Source organism: Girardinichthys multiradiatus, chromosome 2 (assembly GCF_021462225.1).
Source record: "Girardinichthys multiradiatus isolate DD_20200921_A chromosome 2, DD_fGirMul_XY1, whole genome shotgun sequence".
Taxonomy (NCBI): Eukaryota; Metazoa; Chordata; class Actinopteri; order Cyprinodontiformes; family Goodeidae; genus Girardinichthys; species Girardinichthys multiradiatus.
The window spans coordinates 5531236-5556580 of NC_061795.1; the positions used below are offsets into that span (position 1 = coordinate 5531236).

Below are 25345 nucleotides of genomic sequence, written 5' to 3' on the forward strand. Positions count from 1 at the left end.
TACACCCTGTCATGATTTCCAGGTGAATAATCGTGTTATTTTATGAAAGGGCCTGCGTTCAAATCAAAAGCCACACAGCTTATACTTCACTAAGCCTACATTGTTGTGGGGTCATTGTCAGAGCAGCTGATATCTCAGCTGCAATGAAGTTTTTTTTCACTAAACTGAAATTTCAACTGCTCAGTTGCTTCTTTGGAGCCACCACAAGGCTGTAACTGTTTCAGGTTTCCTTTGCCTACTCGTACAACAGTTATGCAACCCACCAAAACACACACACACATACACCTGTACTTGCACATTTTGTTTCCTACACTAAAACAGACACAGTCATGAGCTTCAGTGTTGAGTGATGGACCCTTAGTATAGTAACGTCTCTCCTGAATTCCATAGTTATGTCAGTGCTGAGTAAATGAGCCTTCACTTTCAGTCACTGGTGTCACTACAATAAACTAGAAGCAAATTATAGACCTGGATTTGACTTATTTTGAATTGTATAATCATTTTGTGTTACTGAACAAGAAACACATGATGGGGATTGGGCATTCATGAACTGAGAGACGATTTGTGCACTAGTTGTGTAATTTATATTCTGCAATAGTTTTCCCACAGCTAATGCAGTAGGCCACACCATCTTATAAACTCACTGCCATGTTCTATCCTTTGTGAAACAGACAGTGACTCAGTCATTTTAACAAAAACATATGATATTGTCACAGCAAACAAAGCCAGCATCTAACACCAGGGTGCTCATTTTAAAGGCGTTTCTTTTGTTTTTAGGGAACGAAGCCTGTGAGAATGTGAAAATCAGATGTTACATTTGTGTTGTGTTTTGTGTGGACAGGAAGGGAAATGGTTGTGCTTCTTGAAGATGAAAAATGGCAACTTTTACACTTTTTTGGTTATTTTTTTACGTTTTGCCTCCAACATTACTTATTTCTTTTCCTGTTGCAGCTAATGTTCTTTGAAGAGAGTGGTTATCATCGATTTAAATTTAAACTAGAAAATCTAAAAGGATAGTCATTTTTCTGTTTTTGTTTACAATTGCAAGAAATGTAAATGCTGTGGTTCTCTTCTTCAATGGGACTGTATAACAAGAGCATTTTCACTTTGGAACAATTCAATAGGTCACATTAAATAGGTCACAGTTAAATTAATTCATGCATTTCTTGGTGCTGAAGGTTCTAGAACAGTGGTGTCCAATGTTAGTGTCATTCATATTTTCAATGTATCTCTGATTCAGCACCAACTGAATGAAATTAAGGTTCCTTACCAGGCCTCTGCACAACTTGGTGACATGCTGAGGAAGTAATTCACTCATTTTCTTATTCGATTAGCTGTATCGAAACAAGCACACATCTAAAACATGCAGAACACCAAACCTTGAGGACTGGAGTTGGTCAACCGTTTTCTATAACATCTTCACTCAACAAGACTGCAACATATATTATCACTACATTAAATTATACTACTGTGTGATTACTCAGTACATAAGTCTAATGTATTTATCAATCTGATATGAATTCTTTTTTTTACAGGGAACAATTTATAATCATATATTTAGAAAGATCTGGGCCCTTATTCACAAAGAATCCTTACACTAAAAGTAACTCCTAGTGACGTCATTCTAAGAAAATCTTAAAATTTCACAAATTCTAATATTTTTCTTAGAATTTTCCCTCAGTAAGATAAAAGTTATTCTTGAAGGATCTCAGGCCTTAAGAGAGCTCCTAACATGAGGAAATGTTGAGAAGTAAGGAGGACTTTTAGGGAGCTTAAGAGTGTCTTAAGCAGAGATGATGGCGGAAAGACAGAGACAATAGAGCGATATTCTCCATACAGTGAACATCAGTGAACTAATAAAATGCTACTGGCTCGACTCTGCCAGGGATCCACCCCCTTAATAGTCGAGTAAATGAGCACATTAACAATCATACAATTATTAATATAGCGATAAGATAAACTTTATCATCCCCCTAGGGGGAAGTTAAATATTTTCCGCAGCAGGACAGGTTAAAGGTCAACCTCTAGTAAGGTAATATTAGAAAGGATAAATAATAATCAAAAAGAATAATGAATGACCGTGAATAAATAGTTAACAAAATTTAAGACAGACAAAACAACAATATAGTACAGAATTATTTAAATATTTACAGACTTCAAAAATAAGAATTTGGCAAAAATTTTAAAAACTCGAAGAAATATATATACTTAAATCCGCTCTCTAGACAAGATAAAGTACAATAATCTAAGCACTATATAAATATAGGGAAGGTGTAAATGAGGTGAATAAGTATTTGCTATATTGTATATAATGATGTCAGTAGCCATAACCTAAATGGTCATATACAACCACCTCTCTGTGGAGAAGTTCGCTGGTGTGCTGCTATCTCCTGCTTTCTGGTCGCAGCAGGTACCAAAGCTGCTCACATTCCTGGCTGGGGCGAGAAAGCAGAGGGAAAGACGAGTTTTGTGTTGGTCATTTTATCAAATCAAACTTCTTTATAGAAGAAGGAGATGCTGTTATCGGCTGGTTTTCAAAACCTGAGAGACCCCACACGTGACAATAAGAAATCTAACATATAACAGGTTTGGCCCTACAGTGTGTGGTGTCCAGCCACACGGCAAGCACAACACACAACACAAAATTATTTCACTCACAAACATTCAGGTGTCAGACAGGAAATCTCACAAAACCTCCCGAGATCAAATGTGAGTTCAAACTAATTCCCTTCCGTGTTTCTGTCACATCGCTTTCTGATTGGCTATACGTCCCATTCAACAGGTTGCGTGCTTGTTTGTCCTCGGGGAACACCCCACACACTAGGATATTGGGCCAAGACAATCCAACATGTTGAATATCCCCAATTTGAGGTTGGAGCGGTCCCAACCTCCTTCCGAGCAGACTAAATCACTCTTAACACACCACACGCAGCAGTAATATCTCACAAGATTATCTTAAGATAATGATCAGGGCATGTCAGAAGGGGAAAATCGGGTAAAAAATTGGCATAAAAATCCTGCCATGTGAACCAGACATAAGTTGGGAGCTCTCTAAAGGGACTCTGAAAATCTTTGTGTTATGGGCCCTGGAGTTTAATATATTTTTCAGTACTAGGATTCATTTTGAATCAAAACTAAAAACACGTCATCCAAACACTATGAAAAAATCTGCATGAGCTACTAATAGAATCACTGGGTAAATTTATGATTATTCACACTAATACATATTTATGGATAGAATAATAATTGTAAAAATGAATGTCTGCACGGTGGCACAGTTAGTAGCACTGTTGCCTTGCAGCAAGAAGGTCCTGGGATCAACTCCCGACCTGGGGTCTTGCTCTCCAGGTCCTCTCTTGGAGTTCTCTCCAGGTCCTCCGGCTTCCTCCCACAGTCCAAAAACATGACTGTTAGGTTAACTGGTCTCTCTTAATTGCCCTTAAGTGTGAATGAGTGTGTGCATGGTTGTTTGTCCTGTATGTCTCTGTGTTGCACTGTGATGGATTGGCGACCCGTTCAGGTTGTACCCTGCCCCTTGCCTGTAGACCGCTGGAGATAGCCACCAGCTCCCCTGTGACCCTGTGCAGAACCAGCAGGCATAGAAAAGTTGGATTGATGGATTTTAAAAATGAACATATAAAAAATATAAGGAGGAACAAACAACAAACAAGAAAATTATGTCTGAAGTGATGGATGAACATTCTGCAAAGTTGTTCAACAGATTAAGCTGATGGGTATATAGATTTATCAGATTATCGTGTAATCTCGTATAAAAAGATCTCTTAGTTCTTAATTCTTTGATTTCTATCTTATCTAAATTGATCTGGGGAAAGAAGAAAGGGTTTGAAGTTCTCTGTTGCAAACCTGTTGGATTTTCTCACCTCATTTTCATTTGGAAATGGCAACACTTGCTTTCACGGATCTCAGTTTTTCAGCTAGTAAGCAGGATAAATGTTTATCTGTCTTACCATTAGAGGAGTCTTGGCCAGTTATAATCAGCCAGGGTTGCTCTGAGAAATGAGGTGAGGCAACAGGTTTCTGCCCAACAGGCTTGGATGTTTGGATAGAATGAATGTTTCGGCCTAGGACAGAGAGGTTTTCACACAAAATCCCCCCAAAAATACTCCAAACCTCTTATACCCATCAAAAGAACACTTAAAATATCTTAAACATGAAGACAATCATTGTAACCACATCAATATTAAGAATCCTTCTAAGCATAAAACTAGTAATCTTCAGGAACAGTATGTTCATTATAAACTGCAACAGAATCAATATTTACAGTCGCCTAAGTATCTGAAAACATACAGTCCCACAGTTTGCTTAACAGAAACTCTCTGGCAGCACTTTGTCGGATCTTTGGAGCTTCAGCTGTTCGCCTGACAACAACAAAACGTTCCCTGCAAGCTGGAATTAGAAATAAATGTCTGGGTGACCTGACGAGAAAATTATAGGTTGAAAATGCAAGATCTTTCTATTAACTTCTCATTAGTGATCATGATTGACTACAGCTGGTAGTTTCTCTTTGCCAGTATAAAAATATTGTTTTAAAAGAACTGATTGACCTCTATGTCAAGGAACCTGAGTGAAGATTTTTAAGGGAATTCTAGATTTACACAAGTTGGGAAACATCTTTTGGAGCCATTTATGAACAACTGCAGATTCCATTAGTTCCAACAAGAATATATTATGCTATATATGTTATTTAAATGTGTTGCCACATTCCACCCCTCTAGGAAAAAAAAAAAAAGAAAATGTCCCACTCAGATGAATGCAAATTGGTTTGGATGATTAAGAAAAATCCAGGCCTGTCATGAGCAGGAAACTGATGAAACGCCAGTCCAGTGTCGGAGTAAAGCAGGTTTTATATCACAGTGGACTGAGAGGGTGCAGACCAAGTAAGAACCACATGTTGCAAAACTTGCACCTTCAAACTTAAAGCAATTTACACCTATTCACATGCATTAACCAAATGTGTTCTCCCCTTTCGCTGCCAGTGGTACTGATGCATTCATTGTGCAAGTAGCATGGAAAATGGAGATGGAGGCCCTAATCTAAATTTTTCAGCTTTTTCTTAAATAGATGATTAAAACTAAAACACAGGTGGTTGTTCCAGCAGAACAGTTAATCCAACCACATACTAGGCTAACATCTGAAGTAGCCAACTATTTTTAAAATTATGGTCCTTGCCAGCATACCACCGAGTTTAGATGAACTCTGGAATCAATAATGGTCAAATATCCGTGCAGATTTATGTCAGAAGTGGGTTGAAATAAGCATTCAGTTGAGGACATTTGAACAAATATTAGTGTCAGTGTATGTGTAATCTATAGTGTAAATTCAAACCTATAAAAGAAAAACAAAAATGCAACTTGTACATTTAATTATGTTTTGGCAAATCACTGAAGCTGAAGTTATATTTATTCGACTATGGAAAGAAATGGTTCAATGAAACATGACAGGAACTTGTCTGAAAGGTGACAGGAAAACTGGCTACAAACAACTTTCTGCAAAAACAAGGTTGTTCCTGAAAAACTCCAGTACCTGAGCTCTACAGCTCCTGTCAGGTATGAGAAGGTCAGGGGGCATGTGATGGTAACTCTTTACTGCTGTCTGTTGTCCCTGAAGCAGCAGAAACACAACTGTGGGTGGTCTTCCCCTGTAAACCCATCTACCCACCTTTTGCTCACATTGAGTGACTTGGTTTTCTTTTACTATGCTATCTCATTGTACATGGTGCTAAACAGCCTATTAACTTGATCCCCTATGCATTCCGATTGGGACAGAAGAAGCAGCTGTGAAAAAGGTAGGACGTTTCAGTAGGGATAAACTTCATTAAGAAATGTCCTTATTGTTCAGTTTGTCTTCTTTGTTCCCAATTACTGTAAAAATCTCCATTCATCTTGTCTCTGTCTCATCAATGTGCTTATCTCATCTGTGGCTTGCATTCTTATGTGGCGAGATGTGGATAGTTGTTTATGACAGTATTGTTTATTGACAGTTTGTCTCTTGGGACAGAGTGATTCAATCTGATGTTTTAGAAAATTTGTCAATTGTATTATGTCCCTGTAATAAATATTTATAAAGACCCTTCAAGACTGTAAACATATAGTTTACATGTACTGACAGAATCCAGTAGGCAAAAGCTGAATAAAAGTTGTGTGACATCAGCACAATGCTGTGTTGGTGCTCCTACAACAAATGTATATAATTCAGTAGCAACTGCTACTAATTTGGAAAAGTGTTGGAAAATATGCACACTAAACCACACTGCAGGGTTTTCTTGTCCGTTTATGTTCTTTTTAGAGATGCACTGATCAGAATTTTGTGGCCAACATTCAGTCTCTTGCCATTGTAAAACTTTGAACTGCTGGTACCAATCTAAGGTGATTCTGATTTCAAGTGTATATTTACATAACTTTACTAATTTACAAATTCACTAATGAAAAACAAAACAAATTTAAAGGTGATACTTTTAACTGACTTCAGAATCTTGCTGTAGTTAATGATCAAAAGGTTAAACAGAGCAACATTGCCCTCCTTTTTCAGCCATCCCTTTTATTTGCTTTGAATCTTGTTCTATCATGCTGTCTCGTAGTCTGAATTAACTGCAGACATGCATCATCATGTTATAGAAAACACAGTTTCCTTTAAAATACCCTCTCAAATGCTCCATTTACAGAAAAGTTGATTTTGTGAGTTTCTGACCATCCAGGCAAACTTAAAATTGTCTGATTCCAGTTGGCCATTTTTTTGGCTCATGTCTGGTTCTTTCTTAATTATTTTATTTACTTTGATCTTTACATGATATTATTATTATTCTGACACAGTTCCTTCACTCTGTGTGGGCCTAGCGCCAGTCAACAGCCAACCATTATTTCACTTGCTTCATTTTTGGCAGGTCATGAATGCATATTAAGATCATTCCATACAGAATTATATCAAGTTTTGTATTAATGTTTTTAACTTTGTTTGAAAAATGAGTCATGTTGTTTCTGTAGGTATTAACAGCTTCTACTGTATTCATTGTTTTTCAAGCTGCATTTGTTACATACACAGACATTTGACCCACTGACTTGTTTTCTTCTAAAGGATTTTGACCTGCTGCCTGACAAAGATAAGACACCCATTGCTGAAGGAGGAGTTACCCTGAGTGGCGGTCAAAGGGCAAGGATCTGCCTCGCCAGGTATACACTTGTCATGTCAGCATACCCCCCTCACCCCAGTCTCTCACCATGGTTCACCACCCATGAGAAGTTATTCTGGTGATCTTCTTAATCATTAAATAGGAAATGTGTGAGTCATAAACAGTAAGTGGTTTTGAATGGTTTGATGAAAATCTTAATTTCTCCAAAATTTTATTGAGGTCAAAGAACAAAACAAAAGTAGCCACCCATCAGCATTTGTTGCTTGTTCACTGGCACATCAGTCTATTAATTTATTATTGCCTCGTAAATAAGTAACACAACAATTGGTAACACTAAAGACAGCCAAAGTACTTATTTGATAGTAGTACTTGTACTACAGCTTATGAACAGTGGCTCTAGATCAAAGAGAAAGTCGTAAATTAATTGACGTACTAAAAGTGACAAAGCAACCTCGGTTACCATGTTGGGTTTACAACAAATGTTTAGTAGTAAGGTAACAGAAAAACATACATTTCAGCATCAAATGGATCAGCCCATGTTAACCTCCTAATAGTATTGGTGCCTATAGACTACAAAGTCTGCTTTTTGCAACTTAGAATCTTTCAGAACTATTTAAGGACTCCTATCAGTCATCTTCATACTTGCTATTGCTTCCAACAGCTCTAATCAAGCATTATTGCATCATTAAATCTGTGTGTAGCACATCAGAGACACTTTCATATTCCCATGCAATATTTATTTGGTTATTGATCTGTGGTTAGTATTTGGATATTCCTTCTACGATTTCTGAAAGTGTTTACCAGTTTTTTGTAACTTAATTTAAACTATTCCCACAGAAACCTTACTTCCTTTTTGTACTTTGTTGATGGTTGGACTCTCCTTTCATTACGCCACTTACCTTTGCAACAGTGTCTTTGCAGTTTTACTTTCATCTGACTATACATCTGTTTTTTTTACTGTAGGGCCGTATATAAAGATGCAGACCTGTACCTGCTAGATGCACCTTTCACCCACCTGGACATTGCAACAGAGAAAGAGATCTTTGACAAGTAAGGATCCCAACAGAGAGTCTTTCATGTAGCAGTAGTGGGGGTTGGGAGAGCTACAGAAAGTTCAAGGTCAAGGCTTTCTCTTGCTGTCTCAGATGCTTGTTGGCTGTGTTGAATGTTTCTCTGGTAACAGTGTAATCTTCTGAGGAAGTGGAGATTTTTTAACTTCACAGAAAAAGAGTTTTGATTTGTTGAAACGGGGTAAATGGGGCATTCTTTTAAATGGAAAAAATAGAATTCCAGTTTCAAATTCTAGAGAAAAAATTTGGAATTACTTCCTTTGGAGGAAGTTTATTCAGTTATTCAATTCAATTCAATTCAAAAATACTTTATTAATCCCAAATTCTACCTTGTAGCAAGAAATTCATAAAATATACTTATGACACAATTATATTTCATTTACCATCTGAACATTTTAAGCAACATACGTCAGAAATTTGAAAGGTAAATTTTTATATGAAATGAAACATCTTTTTTCAGATCAAGTAGAGGAAAGATTTGTGCAAAAATTCTTTAAAAACCATTTAATTTTTACTTAATCGAAAACAGTATCCTTTATGTATCAGCATTCAACATTCTCATACAGTGGTTGACAGATCAGCTTTGCAGGCTTTAGCTTTGCTGTGTTTGTTATTATACTTTCATTTCTTTTCTATTTTCAAAACATTACTTCTGGTTATCAGTTCTGACACTTTGATGTTTGCGTTTGTCTACAACCTTTCTATTTTATTTTAGGTTGTTCCACAGGCTGACTGGAAATACCCAACGTCTTTTCCCACACTTTGTTGATTTAGTTTCTTGAATGAGTTTTAGAATCTTTTCCATTTGTTCAGCAGTGAAGTTTATGTTAGGAATCACTTCACAGTGATAGGGGGTTTGTCTTGTAACCAGGGAGTGCCGGTTAGAACCCCTGCTCCTTGTTGTGTCCTTGGGCAAGACACTTTACCCACCTTGCCTGATGATGGTTGTCCAGTGGTGCCTATTGTATGGCAACCCCACTTCTGTCAGTCTGTCCAATGGCAACTAAGGCTAAAATGTAGCTTATCACTGTCAGTGTGTGAATGTGTGTATAAATGTGTGGATGAAAGACTGTAGTGTAAAGTGCTTTGGGGTCTTCAGACTGGATAAAGCATTATACAAGTGCAGGCCATTTTGTCATGATCAGTGTTAGGTTTTTTGAGTTTGTGTTTTGTTTATTTTCTTCTTCTCAACCAGTGCCAGAGTTGTGTTTTTGTTTTCTTTTCTAAGTCACATGCTTTTCTGTTAATTCATGTTTATTAGATTCCTGTTTAGTTTTTGTTACTCGTGCTTAGTTTTGTTGCTTCCTTGGTTCTGGTGTTAGAGGTGTCTACTTACATTTTCTTTTAGATCTGGTTTCCCTACTGTTTATTATCTTTAGTTAGTTTCATTGTTTACTTGCTTCAGTTCATTTAGATGTGTTTTGGTTACCACTTTGCAATCCCTGCTCTTCTGTGTTAATTAGTCACTCTCCCTCTGTTCTCCTGCATCCCTGGTCCTCAGCTATCTCATATTCTCCTGATTAGCTCCTCTCCTGGTTCATTGGTTCATACTTCACTTCCCTCAGTACAGGTCCTTCTCAAAATATTAGCATATTGTGATAAAGGTCATTATTTTCCTTAATGTAATGATGAAAATTTAACATTCATATATTTTAGATTCATTGCACACTAACTGAAATATTTCAGGTCTTTTATTGTCTTAATACGGATGATTTTGGCATACAGCTCACGAAAACCCAAAATTCCTATCTCACAAAATTAGCATATCATTAAAAGGGTCTCTAAACGAGCTATGAACCTAATCATCTGAATCAACGAGTTAGTCATCAGTCCCCATCAGTCAAAACCCCAATCATGGGTAAGACTGCCGACCTGACTTCTGTCCAGAAGGCCACTATTGACACCCTAAAGCAAGAGGGTAAGACACAGAAAGAAATTTCTGAACGAATAGGCAGTTCCCAGAGTGCTGTATCAAGGCACCTCAGTGGGAAGTCTGTGGGAAGGAAAACGTGTGTCAGAAAACGCTGCACAACGAGAAGAGGTGACCGGACCCTGAGGAAGACTGTGGAGAAGGGCCGATTCCAGACCTTGGGGGACCTGCGGAAGCAGTGGACTGAGTCTGGAGTAGAAACATCCAGAGCCACCGTGTACAGGTGTGTACAGGAAATGGGCTACAGGTGCCGCATTCCCCAGGTCAAGCCACTTTTGAACCAGAAACAGCGGCAGAAGCGCCTGACCTGGGCTACAGAGAAGCAGCACTGGTCCACTCAGTGGTCCAAAGTACTTTTTTCGGATGAAAGCAAATTCTGCATGTCATTCGGAAATCAAGGTGCCAGAGTCTGGAGGAAGACTGGGGAGAAGGAAATGCCAAAATGCCAGAAGTCCAGTGTCAAGTACCCACAGTCAGTGATGGTCTGGGGTGCCGTGTCAGCTGCTGGTGTTGGTCCACTGTGTTTTATCAAGGGCAGGGTCAATGCAGCTAGCTATCAGGAGATTTTGGAGCACTTCATGCTTCCATCTGCTGAAAAGCTTTATGGAGATGAAGATTTCATTTTTCAGCACGACCTGGCACCTGCTCACAGTGCCAAAACCACTGGTAAATGGTTTACTGACCATGGTATCACTGTGTTCACTTGGCCTGCCAACTCTCCTGACCTGAACCCCATAGAGAATCTGTGGGATATTGTGATGAGAACGTTGAGAGACTCAAGACCCAACACTCTGGATGAGCTAAAGGCCGCTATCGAAGCATCCTGGGCCTCCATAAGACCTCAGCAGTGCCACAGGCTGATTGCCTCCATGCCACGCCGCATTGAAGCAGTCATTTCTGCAAAAGGATTCCCGACCAAGTATTGAGTGCATAACTGTACATGATTATTTGAAGGTTGACATTTTTTGTATTAAAAACACTTTTCTTTTATTGGTCGGATGAAATATGCTAATTTTGTGAGATAGGAATTTTGGGTTTTCATGAGCTGTATGCCAAAATAATCCGTATTAAGACAATAAAAGACCTGAAATATTTCAGTTAGTGTGCAAAGAATCTAAAATATATGAATGTTAAATTTTCATCATGACATTATGGAAAATAATGAACTTTATCACAATATGCTAATATTTTGAGAAGGACCTGTATATTACCTGGTTTTCATTGTTCCTCACTGGTTCCTGCTGAATTCTTCTGCCAACTACTCTGTTTGTAACCTGTTCTTGTTTCCTGGCTCCATGTTTGATTTCCATGTTCTGGTTTTGTAAGTTCACTACTTATTATTACAATTAAACAAAGAACTCTTCTACTTACCATGCGACTCCTGAGCGTAAGTCTGCACTTTGGTCTGACCAAACCTGGATCGATCATGACACATTTACCATAGTCATGTCAATCAGCAAAGTGCAACAACTCGTTAAGTGTAACCACAGACTAATTTGTATTAAACTGTATTAGGATATTTTGTTTAAAAATGCAAATAAAGGGATTCCATATGTTTTTATTCCTCTTGATCTGAACAAAGTCAAATTAATGACATCTTTCTCTGAATGCTCAGATTTTTAAGTGGAACTAAACCCAATGAAAAATCATAACCAGACAAATTTTGAAAAAAGCCACCTAAGTGCATATTGTCAAGAGACTCTGAGGGGCACGGTCAAGTGTGTGGATGATTGGAGGGGTTAAGCGGGATGTGGTCAGGAGGACGAGGGAAAGTGACAGCTAGTTAATCGGACATGTTGAAACGTGGGCAGTGAGCAGAGCTATGCTGTTAGTTTCGCCATGGATAGATATTTTGAGGAGGAGGATTTTTCACCCCCCTCATAACCGGATGTTAACGGAGGCTTTATGGAGCCCAGTGGACCTGAGTGTTATCAATTCAAGCTGCTGGCTCAAGGCGCTGACTCAACTACGCCCAAAGCTGCTGCTGCTGCTGAGGCAGTGGAGGACAGAATGGGTCCAGTTTCTGAGTGGTAAAGTGATGTTAGCATCATTGCTAACATGGGCTAACGTTTAAAGCAGTAACAAACTTTCCGAAAGTTTACATTTACACGTAGCTTTATATTATCTCAAGTAAATCACATGATCGAAGGTAGAAAGCATGTAACGCTTCTGACTTGTAACGGGGGCATGTATGTGAGTGAGATGGTTTTATGCCCTAAACGCAGGGCTGTGACGTAGACATGTACCAAGCTGTACTGTCAATTCAACTGCAGTAGCCACTGTTCAAGCCAAAGAGGGCAGCACTTAGACGGCTTTAGGACAAATATGACAAAATTAAACAAGTTTACATGAAAATGTAAAAAGTTGCACAGTAACAAAGATAGCATCCATAAACCCTAATTTAGTTTATCTGCAAAAAAACTGTTAATTTGTGGTTTAGTTCCACTTTAAATAAAACTGAACATCCTCCAAGAGAAGTGATTTCATATTTGTTTTAAGGGGTTTTACTGTAGATGTAGGACCCTAATGATTTTGAAAGAACAAGACCCTCTTATGTCAAAATTATGTCTACCTTTTTAATCTTCAGATGTGTCTGTAAACTAATGGCCTCCAAGACTCGTGTTGTGGTCACATGCAAGTTGGAGCATCTCAAACGGGCGGACAGAATAATTCTGTTGCACAACGGAGACTGCTACTTCTATGGCACCTTCTCAGAACTACAAGCACAGAGGCCAGACTTCAGCTCCCTCCTGCTTGGAATTGAAGCTTACGACAACATCACTGCAGAGCGGCGTGGCTCTATCCTCACAGAAACACTTCGCAGAGTCTCAGTGGATGAAACTGCTTGTTTCCGAGGCCCAGACGCCAATCGTCAGTCCTTCTGCCATGCACCATCTCACAGCCATGCTATGGGTGATGGATATCCTGAAAAACGCAAGCCATCACTCATCCTTAACCCTCTTGTAGCTGCCCGCAAATTCTCAAATACTTTCCAATCCACAACTATGGAAGATGGAGTACATGAACATTCAGAGAGAAGATTCTCTGTAGTACCTGAGGATGATCAGGTAGAAGAGGTGCTTCCACGGAGTAACCTGTATCACCATGGGTTACAGCACCTTAACGGGCGGCGCCAGTCTGTTCTGGCGTTCATCACCAACGCTCAGGGTCAGGAGCGCAGAGAGCAGATGCAGTCTTCCTTCAGAAAAAAGCTGTCCATCACCCCACAGTGTAACTTGGCCTCCGAACTGGACATCTATGCCCGACGCTTGTCTAAGGACAGTGTTTTTGACATTAGTGAGGAAATGGATGAAGAATACATGGAAGTGAGATTTGGTGACATGTTTACTTAATTTCATAAGAGGAAATTACATTTTTTATGATCACACTCAAAATAGCTGTGCTTCATTCATCACATTTAGAAAATATTTTGACATAAACTTTGCCACTTTTTATTCCTAAAATGTTTTTTAAATAATTAAACAAATATATTTCTGTGTTCATTTGGAATAAAAACATACCTAGGATTAATGTAATCATACTTTACACAAAACACTTAAATGGTCAAAACTGTCAAGGAGAAGCTATCAAAAGCAATTTGTCTAGCTTTCTCATTGATTGGGAATAAAACACTTTTAGTCAAATTTAATCTGTACCCAGAAACTTGCCCAAACTTTACAATGAGGTCTAGAACAATTGGTATTGTAGTACTGGGTTTCAAAAGAAAAAGGAAGAGGTCATCTGCATAAAGGGATAATTTGTGTAGCTGGAAATGTCTATGTACACCAGCTACATGAGATCAGTCCCTAATCATGATTGCTAATGGTTCAATGGCTATGTCAAATAATAGAGGGCACAGGCATGGTACTCGATAGGGTGAGCAGAAAGAAGCTAGACATTTCCTTATTCATACTGATGTACGTGGTGCTGCATACATTGTGGTAATCCAAGAACAGAAAACGTCTGAAGTGTAGTGAGCAAAAAATTATATTCAGTTCTGTCAAACGCCTTTTGTGCATCAAGAGAAATTATCACCTCATGTTCAACATTATTGTGTTGATAGAACACATTAAGAACATGTCACAAATTACTAAATATCTGCCTGCCTACAACAAAGCCCTTCTGGTTTGGGTATATGAGTGTTGAAAGCACCCCTACAAGCCTGCCAGCCAAGGCTTTCTCCAAGATCTTATAGTCACAACACAGCAAAACAATTGGACGTTACAATTCGTAGACCAAGGGATCTTTTGATTTTTTGAGTAATAGTGAAATAGCTGCTTGTGTCATAGTTTTTTTTTCCCCAATATTTCCCTGAAGACTTAATAGTAAAGGGGCTAATTTAGGTGCAAACCTCTTGAAGAACTCCGTGGGAAACCCATCTAGGCCAGGTGCTTTACTAGATTTCATTTTCTAGATGGCATCATTTATTTCTATCATTCTCCAACATAGATTTATCCGAATCATCCAGAGTGTGTCTGGCCAAGTTTCAGAAAAAATCTTCCATCAAGCCTGTATCGCAAATCTCAGAAGTGTACAATTTTTCATAGAATAACTTATACTGAGTATTAATGTCACTCTGGATAGTTAGTAAGTTTCCATGCTCATCCTTTATTGCCTTAATAACACCCACAGCACTTAAGTTGGTGGGATAGCATTCTGCTGGCGTAGTCCCCACTTTCATAATGGGTGAGACGCAATCTCAAGTGTGTGTCAATGGCTTTGACATTAGTAACTAGATCAAATTCCGTCTGAAGCAAGATCCTTTCTCGGTATAGGTCATCTAAAGGGAATGTTGAATGCAGCTGATCTTCTTTAATCAGTTCAATAAGCTCTGTCGCCCATTTTGTCCTTTTATTTTCGTCAGCAACATAGGATATTATCTGACATCCTAAATAAGCTTTTAGGCTTTCCTAGAGTGTAGTATTGCTCAATTTGAACCGCCATGAAAAGGAAGAAGACATATTTTCCAGAAAGTTCAGCTCCAGAGTTACTGGAGAAAAGTCAGATAACGCAATGCTTTGACAGCCTACTTAGGCAACCATCGGTAACAGTCTATTAAAAGGTCTATTTTATTTACGGTCTATTAAAATGTTGTCAATTATTGATTATGTTTGTCGTACTGGGGAGAAGATGTTTGGATGATGGAGATTTAAAACTCTAGGGGTCCACCACTCTATATGTCTTAAGTATAAATACACCAGGCTGATATACTACCTTGAAAACCTTTAGACTGGACTGATCTAGGCCTGGATCCAAGGTGCAATTCAGGTCTCCAGCCAGTATTAAAATCGTGTGACTCAAGATCCGGAAAAAGGTAGTAGCAAAGGTGGAAAGACATAGACATAAATTAGCAAAAGGGGGCATCAGAGAAAATATGCAACCCACATGGAAAGAAAGGGGCAGATAGATAAAAAAGGAATAAACACAAAAATAATAAAGCACCAATAACCATAATAACAAAAACAAAACAGAAAAAAGCTGGTTTCAAGAAAAGACTGCAATTCAGTCCCTGTCCTCACTATCTAACTGTTTGAAATGCTAACCATGATCGCTCACACAAGAACCAATATGTAGACAGTAATTAGACATACCTTGAAATTTCCCAGTTGGCATATCTGAGATATCTCAATATCATATCCCAGACATAGGGTTACAAAGATTTACTGAAAATAATACAAACATTAAGGGAGCTAGATCTCAAAAGTAGAAATTATTTGTGCCTAATGTTTCAGTGACAACACATAATAGGCTTAATGTATGCATGCATTACCTGTAAAGTGCAATGGTTCGATTCAAATTTCCATTATTACATTGAACTGGCACTGTCTATTCATAGTTACTCCAATTGCTTTCCCACTCTTGTCCCTCCTTTACCCTGGTGATACGGAGATTACAGCGGCATGATTTTGTACCAAACGTTGAACAGGGTGAGTTCTTTTTTCATGCTGGACAAGTCGGCCTCCACGGCTGTGATAGCATCTGAGTTAGCAGTAACTCTATTTTCCAGCTCAAATGTGACTCTCAAATTTGCCCAGTCTTTTATTAGGCTTCTAAATGGTGCTGCTTAGTTCTGCTTGGGTTTCTGTAGCCTTTTAGTCTATTATCTCTTGCTTCATGGACTGCAATTACTTCAGAATTGCATCCTGATAGTTTGCTGTAGTCTCCATGGCAACTGTGCAAGCTGGACTTGCTGAGCTTGCAGTAAGGTCCTGCTCCAGCTTGTTGGCTTGTGATTTTTTTAGGCATATTGACAGAAAACTGGGACTAACGTGTGATTACTTAGATGCATGAAGCAATATTGTGGGATTTTTGAAGAGTAATATTAGAAATGCAATGGTTCAAGTGCAGCGCTCCCAGACCCAGGTTCTCACATGGCGCTGCCTCCGGAAGTCTCTGCTGTGTGAACAATTATGCTAGAATGAAACTGATAATACTGCCTGCTGTATCAATCCAACTAAACAGCTGCAATTTACAAGGTTGCTCTAAATCTGCTAAGACAAATGAATCTTTGGATTTTTAAGACACATCATGTGTGCAATAGCACTGAAAATTGTACATTTCTGTGATTCTCCAGCTCTCATAATTGTTTGGAAGAAATCCTGATGGACTCACCTGATTGGCTAACCAATGAAATTGATAAAGTTTGCAGCCTTCTGCAAACTTACATGAGTACTTTTAGTACTTTAGTGGTTTAGCTGAGAAAACAACAACAAATCTAAACACACTCTTGAGACTATTAATATCTTCCCAATTTTTTTTTACCCTAAAAAATTCCAAATATCCCTTTTTAGGTATATTTAAGATTTACATGTCTGAAATGACAGCCATGTCCATTTCTTACAATGTCTAAAATTTAAGTGTTTATTAAACCAATAAAGATCAGAACCCTTCATGTATTGTACCTTCTCAGCTTGCACAAGCCTTTTGGTAAAAAAAAAAACAAACAACAAAAAAATTTGTGTTTATGGTAAAATAGTATTTGTACTTTTTCACAGGAATGCTTTGCAGATGAGCGTGAAAACATCTTCGAAACTACCTCATGGAGTACTTACCTACGCTATGTTTCCACCAATAGGAGTTTAATCTATGTCCTAATTTTCATTGTGTTTATCTTTGCCATTGAGGTAAAATCCATCTCTTTATTTAAGATTATTTTTGAACACTGGAATTTTAATTAACAGTACATTTCTCCTTTTTTTTAACTATTAGGTTGGTGGTTGTGTCGTTGGCATTTTTCTCATTACTGAGTGAGTGTCGCGTTATGTTCCTGTACATATAAACTACACATCAGTTTCAGGAGAGTATGTGGCAAAATGGAAAATTGTTTTAAATATGTCTGTTGTTTGGTAAATTAATATATGTAAGGGCTAAATACCTACCACACAGAATAAAATTCAAATGTCAGAAGAGATTTCCAAACTGCTGCCAAAATCTGCAATGTAGCTTTGCATTTTATGGCTCGTCTTTAATTTATTTAAGGAATGTCAGTCCATTTTAATCTCCATGTTTTGCTTCATTCAACCAGCGTGATATGGAAGGATGGCGCCAACCCTAGTTCACCCAACCACATTGATGAGAAGCACCCTAATGCCTCATCGACTCCTGTTCGCCTCATAGTCACAAAAAACAGCGCTTACTACATCCTCTACATATTCTTTGCTCACTCGGATAGCATACTGGCCCTTGGAGTTTTTAGGGGTCTCCCTTTAGTCCACACATTGCTCACTGTGTCTAAAAGACTGCACGAACAGATGCTCAGCTCTGTGCTACGGGCCCCTTTGTCTGTGCTCAACACCATGAAAACAGGTACTTTGCTTTTTGGACTTGCCGTTTACTTCTTCTTTTTTCAGTGAAAAAATCTATTATGAAAGTCTGGTGGCACACTATGACATACTATTTAGCCCTTTGCTACAACACAGTTTATTAAGGAATTATTTCCCTTCTTTTTCTTTTTTTGTTCATCCTCTCTAGGGCGGATAATGAACAGATTCACCAAGGACATGGCCGTCATAGATGACATGCTACCTCTAGTGCTTTTTGACCTCATACAGGTATTTAACATACAAAGACGGCTGATTTGGTTGCAGATAGAATGTTGCATTGTCGAACTCACACATATTCTCTTGATCCAAATTATTGATATAATTGTCAACCCAAATGATGTGTTTGTTGATTCATGTTAAAGTTCAAATTTTTGCAAAGACAAAATTGTCATTGTGGTTTTATTTTGCTCAATCTGTATTTATTAAACAAAACCAGATTATAATAATATTTCCAACAAACAAATAATCCCAACAATAAAGAGAATTTAAATTCCTATGTTCCAACCACATTGATCTGTGCTTGGCCTTGCAGACGACACATATCACATTATTTTAATATGTAATTAATCCATTGTGTCGATACTATGAAATAACGCATTGGATTTAAGCACGGCACACTTTTTGGGGGTGTTTTTTTTAGCACTTTATTGATAAATAGGTTAGACGTTACTCGATTCAGACTGTCTATGACATCATCATGCGCCAGCAGAATGTGTTGTCAAGTAAAATACGATGGAGACACGACAAATCTCTCCAAATTCTCTCCAAACACCTAGTAAGACGCCACTGGATCACACCAACTGTCCAGGCACCTCTTGCAGCATTCCCACTGCTGGCAAGGTAATGCCAGCTCTGCAAAAGGCTCAGGGATTGCCAACACGTTTAGTCAGAAACTTGACCAAAACTCACCTCAGGCCACGCAAATCACGGCAGCAATTGTTAAGTTCAAAATCAAATCAAATGTATGTGACAATTACCTCTCATCACACTGACCTGGAGTGGAAAATGAAGCCAATACTGGTAAAAATCTATTAGATTACAGGTCCTTCTCAAAAAATTAGCATATTGTGATAAAGTTCTTTATTTTCTATAATGTAATGATGAAAATTTAATATTCATATATTTTAGATTCATTGCACACTAACTGAAATATTTCAGGTCTTTTATTGCCTTAATACGGATGATTTTGGCATACAGCTCATGAAAACCCAAAATTCCTATCTCACAAAATTAGCATATTTCATCCGACCAATAAAAGAAAAGTGTTTTTAATACAAAAAATGTCAACCTTCAAATAATCATGTACAGTTATGCACTCAATACTTGGTCGGGAATCCTTTTGCAGAAATGACTGCTTCAATGCGGCGTGGCATGGAGGCAATCAGCCTGTGGCACTGCTGAGGTCTTATGGAGGCCCAGGATGCTTCGATAGCGGCCTTTAGCTCATCCAGAGTGTTGGGTCTTGAGTCTCTCAACGTTCTCATCACAATATCCCACAGATTCTCTATGGGGTTCAGGTCAGGAGAGTTGGCAGGCCAATTGAGCCCAGTGATACCATGGTCAGTAAACCATTTACCAGTGGTTTTGGCACTGTGAGCAGGTGCCAGGTCGTGCTGAAAAATGAAATCTTCATCTCCATAAAGCTTTTCAGCAGATGGAAGCATGAAGTGCTCCAAAATCTCCTGATAGCTAGCTGCATTGACCCTGCCCTTGATAAAACACAGTGGACCAACACCAGCAGCTGACACGGCACCCCAGACCATCACTGACTGTGGGTACTTGACACTGGACTTCTGGCATTTTGGCATTTCCTTCTCCCCAGTCTTCCTCCAGACTCTGGCACCTTGATTTCCGAATGACATGCAGAATTTGCTTTCATCCGAAAAAAGTACTTTGGACCACTGAGCAACAGTCCAGTGCTGCTTCTCTGTAGCCCAGGTCTGGGGAATGCGGCACCTGTAGCCCATTTCCTGCACATGCCTGTGCACGGTGGCTCTGGATGTTTCTACTCCAGACTCAGTCCACTGCTTCCGCAGGTCCCCCAAGGTCTGGAATCGGCCCTTCTCCACAATCTTCCTCAGGGTCCGGTCACCTCTTCTCGTTGTGCAGCGTTTTCTGCCACACTTTTTCCTTCCCACAGACTTCCCACTGAGGTGCCTTGATACAGCACTCTGGGAACAGCCTATTCGTTCAGAAATTTCTTTCTGTGTCTTACCCTCTTGCTTGAGGGTGTCAATAGTGGCCTTCTGGACAGCAGTCAGGTCGGCAGTCTTACCCATGATTGGGGTTTTGAGTGATGAACCAGGCTGGGAGTTTTAAAGGCCTCAGGAATCTTTTGCAAGTGTTTAGAGTTAACTCATTGATTCAGATGATTAGGTTCATAGCTCGTTTAGAGACCCTTTTAATGATATGCTAATTTTGTGAGATAGGAATTTTGGGTTTTCGTGAGCTGTATGCCAAAATAATCCGTATTAAGACAATAAAAGACCTGAAATATTTCAGTTAGTGTGCAATGAATCTAAAATATATGAATGTTAAATTTTCATCATGACATTATGGAAAATAATGAACTTTATCACAATATGCTAATATTTTGAGAAGGACCTGTATATAGCTATAAGGTACCAAGCAAAAGATGCATTGCCTTTGACTGAAAATCCCATGAAGTGGTGGGGATCTCATGAGAAAGAGCTACATCTACTTTGAACCTTTGCTAAAAAGTACCTGTGTATTCCTGGCACCGGTGTGCCACCAGAGTGAGTTTTTAGTAGGCTAGCGACATAGTGAATGCACGGAGAAGTGCTCTGTGGCCAGATCATGTTGATCGATTGATATTTTTGAAAAAAAATATATAAATAGAGTAATTGAAGAGTATCTGGTAACATGTGATCTTTTGTTAGATATTATTTCACTGCTGTTTGTTTATTAAAATGCGAGTGGTACCAGGTTGAAACACTGCTCTTTAAACCTGAAAAGAAGATATGTTGGTTGCACTTTATTTTGGATATTAGTAATTCATTACTTTAAAAAACAAAAGTAGAATTTGCAGGTAAAGCCACTGCTGATTCAACTTGAAGGAATGCTTGTTGCTCTTTTATCAAATAAAATGTTAATGCATTTGCCATTAATTATTGTTTACTTGCTTGTCAATATCTAATTAATTTATACCGGATTACTTTACAACAAACAACAGCTGAAACTTCACCTGCACTGTCTAGTATCCAGGTATTTATTTTGTTATTCAACACTGGTTGAATTTTTGGTTTAAAAAGTTACTGAATCAATTTCAAGTCACTGAATCATTTCGGATCGAATCATTCTACATAGACCAATATTGTTCTTGAATTGTATTGGCAACCAAGAATCATGATATGAATTGAATCATTATTAAAATGAATCGTTACAACCCTAATGTTTATGTATGTGTGAATAAAGAACCTGCTGCCTGATATAGTTTAAAATCTGCATCCAGGAATGGAAAACATTTTTCCTGCCAGGTTCCAGTTGCTGCCGAGTTGAATGTGTCACCATAAACCTGGGTCAAAGAAAGGAAGACAACCAAACCATACCAAACGGATCAAATTATAATACAGGCGGCAAATCACTGAGTCAGACACTTGCATAATATGTTAGGACTCACTGTATTGCTAACTTTTTCTTCTCCAGAGAAATCCTTTTCCTACGATGGAGTATTAGGGGCAGGCTAAGAGAATTTGTTTTTTTTAATTATGAGAATAAAGTTGGAATATTATGAGAATGAAGTTCTAATTTTTATGAGAGCTCTTCTAAAATGTCGGTCTTCCATGCGTTTAAATGAGGAATGTTGAGCATCTTGTGAAATTATACTTTAGTATCATTGTCACAAATAAGGCATCTTTTAGCACATCAGCATCAAATTATTACCAGTGTCAGGACTTTGAAATGATTGTGCATATGTATGTGTCTGTTTCAAAGAAAGAACCACACTATCTGGGAAGAAATTGCTTATTTTGTGGAAGAGGAGCTGTCATTACTTTATTCTTGTAGTATTAGCCTATGACTTTATTCTCATAATTAAACACTCTAACATAATCTGTTATATTTTTTAAATGTACCAAACAATCAAAAGTAGGATTCATGAGAACCATAACATTACTGCATCAATCTATAGCTTTACTTCCGGTAGAAGTTCTTTATATGAAAAGCTATTTTGGTACAGAACTAAAATGGCCGCACTCCTTTATTTGGAGCCAACTACAGCTAAGACAGGAAGACAATGATTTCAGGCATTCTAGGAACCCCTCCAGTGTGCAAAGAGTGAGCCAAAACTCCTCTACAGTGATGACTCATTGCCTATTATTGCAAATGCTTGATGGCAGTAGCTGCCAACAAGGGTTATGAGGTCTAGAGGGCAATTATGTTTTTGCTACTTTTAGGTTTGGATATCTTTTCAAATAAAATAATTAGCTTTTTGTGTTACTTTGGTTATCTTTGATATTAAAAGTTGTTTGATGATCTGAAACATTTAAGTGTGAAGTATAAGGCTCCTGGCTCTCCACCACTCAGCTCTGCTGCTACACACACAAGCCTGTTGGCACTAACCTACACCCTAATAGAATGGAAGAGTCCTGCATTTGGACTGAACCCAACCCTTCCAGTTAAAATAAACCAACCAGTTGTTTTATTGCTAATTAAAACTTGGAAAATGTAACAGTACATGTGCTCATTTCATTATTTCATTTTTATCCTATCATTTGTCCTCACACCAGTTAACTTTACTTGTCATCGGGTGCATCTTCACGGTGTCTATCATGAGACCATACATCTTCATATCTGCAATACCGCTGGCTATTGTCTTTGTGGTCATCAGGAAGTACTTCTTACGAACTGGACAACAACTCAAACAACTAGAGGCTGAAGGTGAGAATAAAAAACTCAGTTCTGTTCGTGGTTGAAGTTGGTAAATAAAGTTTTAGTTTTTTTTCCATCAGGTTGTTTCATCTTTTAAAACACACAAGTATCCATGACATCAGATAGACTATCCAAGAGGGCTAACCTGCTGTTAGCAGGCGCCTGGATTTGTTTCGTTCAACCAAGTCAATTTCAGTTCACAGAAGACTAAGTAGGCAGAGACAGCCAGACCAGACATAGTATAAAATACATATATACAGTGTTACAAACCCTAGTTGGGAAGAATGACAATAACACAAGCACAATAATTTGACAATGATTTACAAAAGAAAAACATGTAAAAATGTGGGGGAGGAAGGGAAGTGCCAGGTCAAATATATAAAACAGCGCCTAACATACATAGTTTAAATTAAAAACAAAAACTCTGATCTTCATATCTAATTAAAGCATCACCAAAACATTTACACAGGTACGCCAACCTACTTACCAAATAGGTCTACCAATGTAAAAATGTAATGGGTACCCCAACCTTAACTAGTCCTGTAACCCCACCACAAAATAGTCATAGGAGGAGAGAGCCTGGTAAACTCAAAAGCCTTTTAAATTCTTTTTACACCAGTCAGGGCTGGGGTCCAAATTTGTACCAGTCTGCAGAGGAAGGGGATGGAGTGGCAGAAAAACAGTCTGGCAGACATGTAACACAAGTCATAGCCAGGATTCCTCAAAATTCTGCAACACAATATAAGCATTTCCGTCTCAATCTCAGAATAACTACTTTGATGATGATTGAACTTCCTTGAGAATTAAAAATGTAGGAAATGTAGGAAAACATCTCGAGACGTGCTGCGTGCAGCACCTCTGTTCTGCATATTTATGCCGTTATTACAGCTGCAATATTATTGTGAGTGTCAAGAGCAGCTCATTCAACACAGATTTTGAGACGTTCCATTTATTATTTTGGAACCCCGTCGGAGAACGCGTGCTGAACGCCGACGTTCTCCACGTGCCTTGTCCCATAACAAAGCCGGTAGCGTTGCTAAGCAACACACAGCTTATCAGGTATGATTACCTTACAACACACACCTTTGCTACTGGCTACGGTGGCTTTTTACGGGGCCGGTTTGTATTCAGACCATAAGCGAACCGCACCAGAGTCCGTTTGGAAGCGGACCGAGACCACCTCAAAAAGTGGGTCTCGGTCCGGTTGTTCGGTCCGGACCAGGGTTCGCTTGAGTGTATTCACAAAAGGTCCGGACCAAGGGGGGAAACGAACTCTGGTCCGTTTAAAGTGGACCAAAAGTGGCAAGTGTGAATACACCCTAAATTTATTTGTAGAGCATAATGATAATAATAACTAAACCAAACATTAACTTTAGATATCATCTGACTTAATTATATCTGTGTTTAACTCATTGGGCAAAGCCAACGTGAGTTTGAAAATGATGTTCTAGGAGTCAGAAGTCCTCCTCTTGTATAGCGAACAGCCCAGTCAGCTGACAGCTGGTGAGGCGAGCAGGCTGTTAAAGCAGTGGGAGAGGACATCCATGAATACGTCACAGCACTTTTGCAATTAAGCAATATCTTGCTAAACAGAGCATTTATTTCAGGTTTACACAGCTATATTCAGCTATATATTGAATTTGGACAGCGTTTGTCACCTTGCTGCGACATAATCAGCCTACAAATGCAGCCTATGAGGGATGCAGACCCTGAGTTTTGGCACAACAATGGGTTACAGATTTTGGTGTAACACTGTACCGTCACCTGCACTGCAGGTCACTTCTGTTGTGGCTTTTATATTTATGTTGTGGCTATTGTATTCGCGTTGTTATAACCCTAAGCCTTATTTTAATAAAATAATATTTTAAAGAATGACTTGCCAAATTAGAAATCAATAACCTTTAGGCCAAATCAATCTTAATATTATGTTCAAGAAGCCCTTTCAGTGAATGAATTTAGAATGGAGTTGACACTACTAAGAATGCGACTCTCATAAGATGGTGAACGAACAAACGAGCTGTTTTGTGAGCACAGCAGGGCTAATAGTGGCCACCATTTAGCAATAGCAGAGCTTTTAGCTTTAGCATTAGGAGTACCAGAGGCAATTTAGTGCATTTTTGAGGATTATGTGGACACAAGAGATGAGGAGGCAACACAGATAAAACGGTGCAAACTCATGTCACCAGACCATTAGCGTTTAAACCTTTCCTTGAAATAAAGGTTTCCTAACTTTTGAACAGAAGTCGCAAGAGATAAACTAGACTCAAGGCTTAGAGGACTGTTAGCACTCAAGCAGTTTAGCACCACTGATAAAATAAAACATAATGATGACAACTTTTAAATTGTTCTACCCTAAATTAATTTTCTCTGCCCAGACACAACCTCTTACATGAACGGTTGTAATGAACAGGAAGACAGGGGGTCCAAGGTGTGATGAGTTGCGTGGTGGGTGATGAACAGAGGAGAAGGGTTGGGTTGCTGTCAG

The 25345-nt window shown here is 38.7% G+C and overlaps 1 protein-coding gene across 1 annotated transcript in view; it reads left to right on the plus strand.

Annotated features, from left to right (window-relative positions):
* cftr (CF transmembrane conductance regulator) overlaps window positions 1–25345 on the plus strand; it is a 95049-nt gene that overhangs the window by 48069 nt on the left and 21635 nt on the right. Inside the window, exons 12-19 of the mRNA XM_047350147.1 lie at window positions 7093–7187; window positions 8111–8197; window positions 12735–13473; window positions 17143–17271; window positions 17357–17394; window positions 17673–17953; window positions 18119–18198; window positions 22719–22869. Of these exons, the coding sequence (XP_047206103.1) occupies window positions 7093–7187; window positions 8111–8197; window positions 12735–13473; window positions 17143–17271; window positions 17357–17394; window positions 17673–17953; window positions 18119–18198; window positions 22719–22869 (1600 nt within the window). The remainder of the gene's footprint in view (window positions 1–7092; window positions 7188–8110; window positions 8198–12734; window positions 13474–17142; window positions 17272–17356; window positions 17395–17672; window positions 17954–18118; window positions 18199–22718; window positions 22870–25345) is intronic.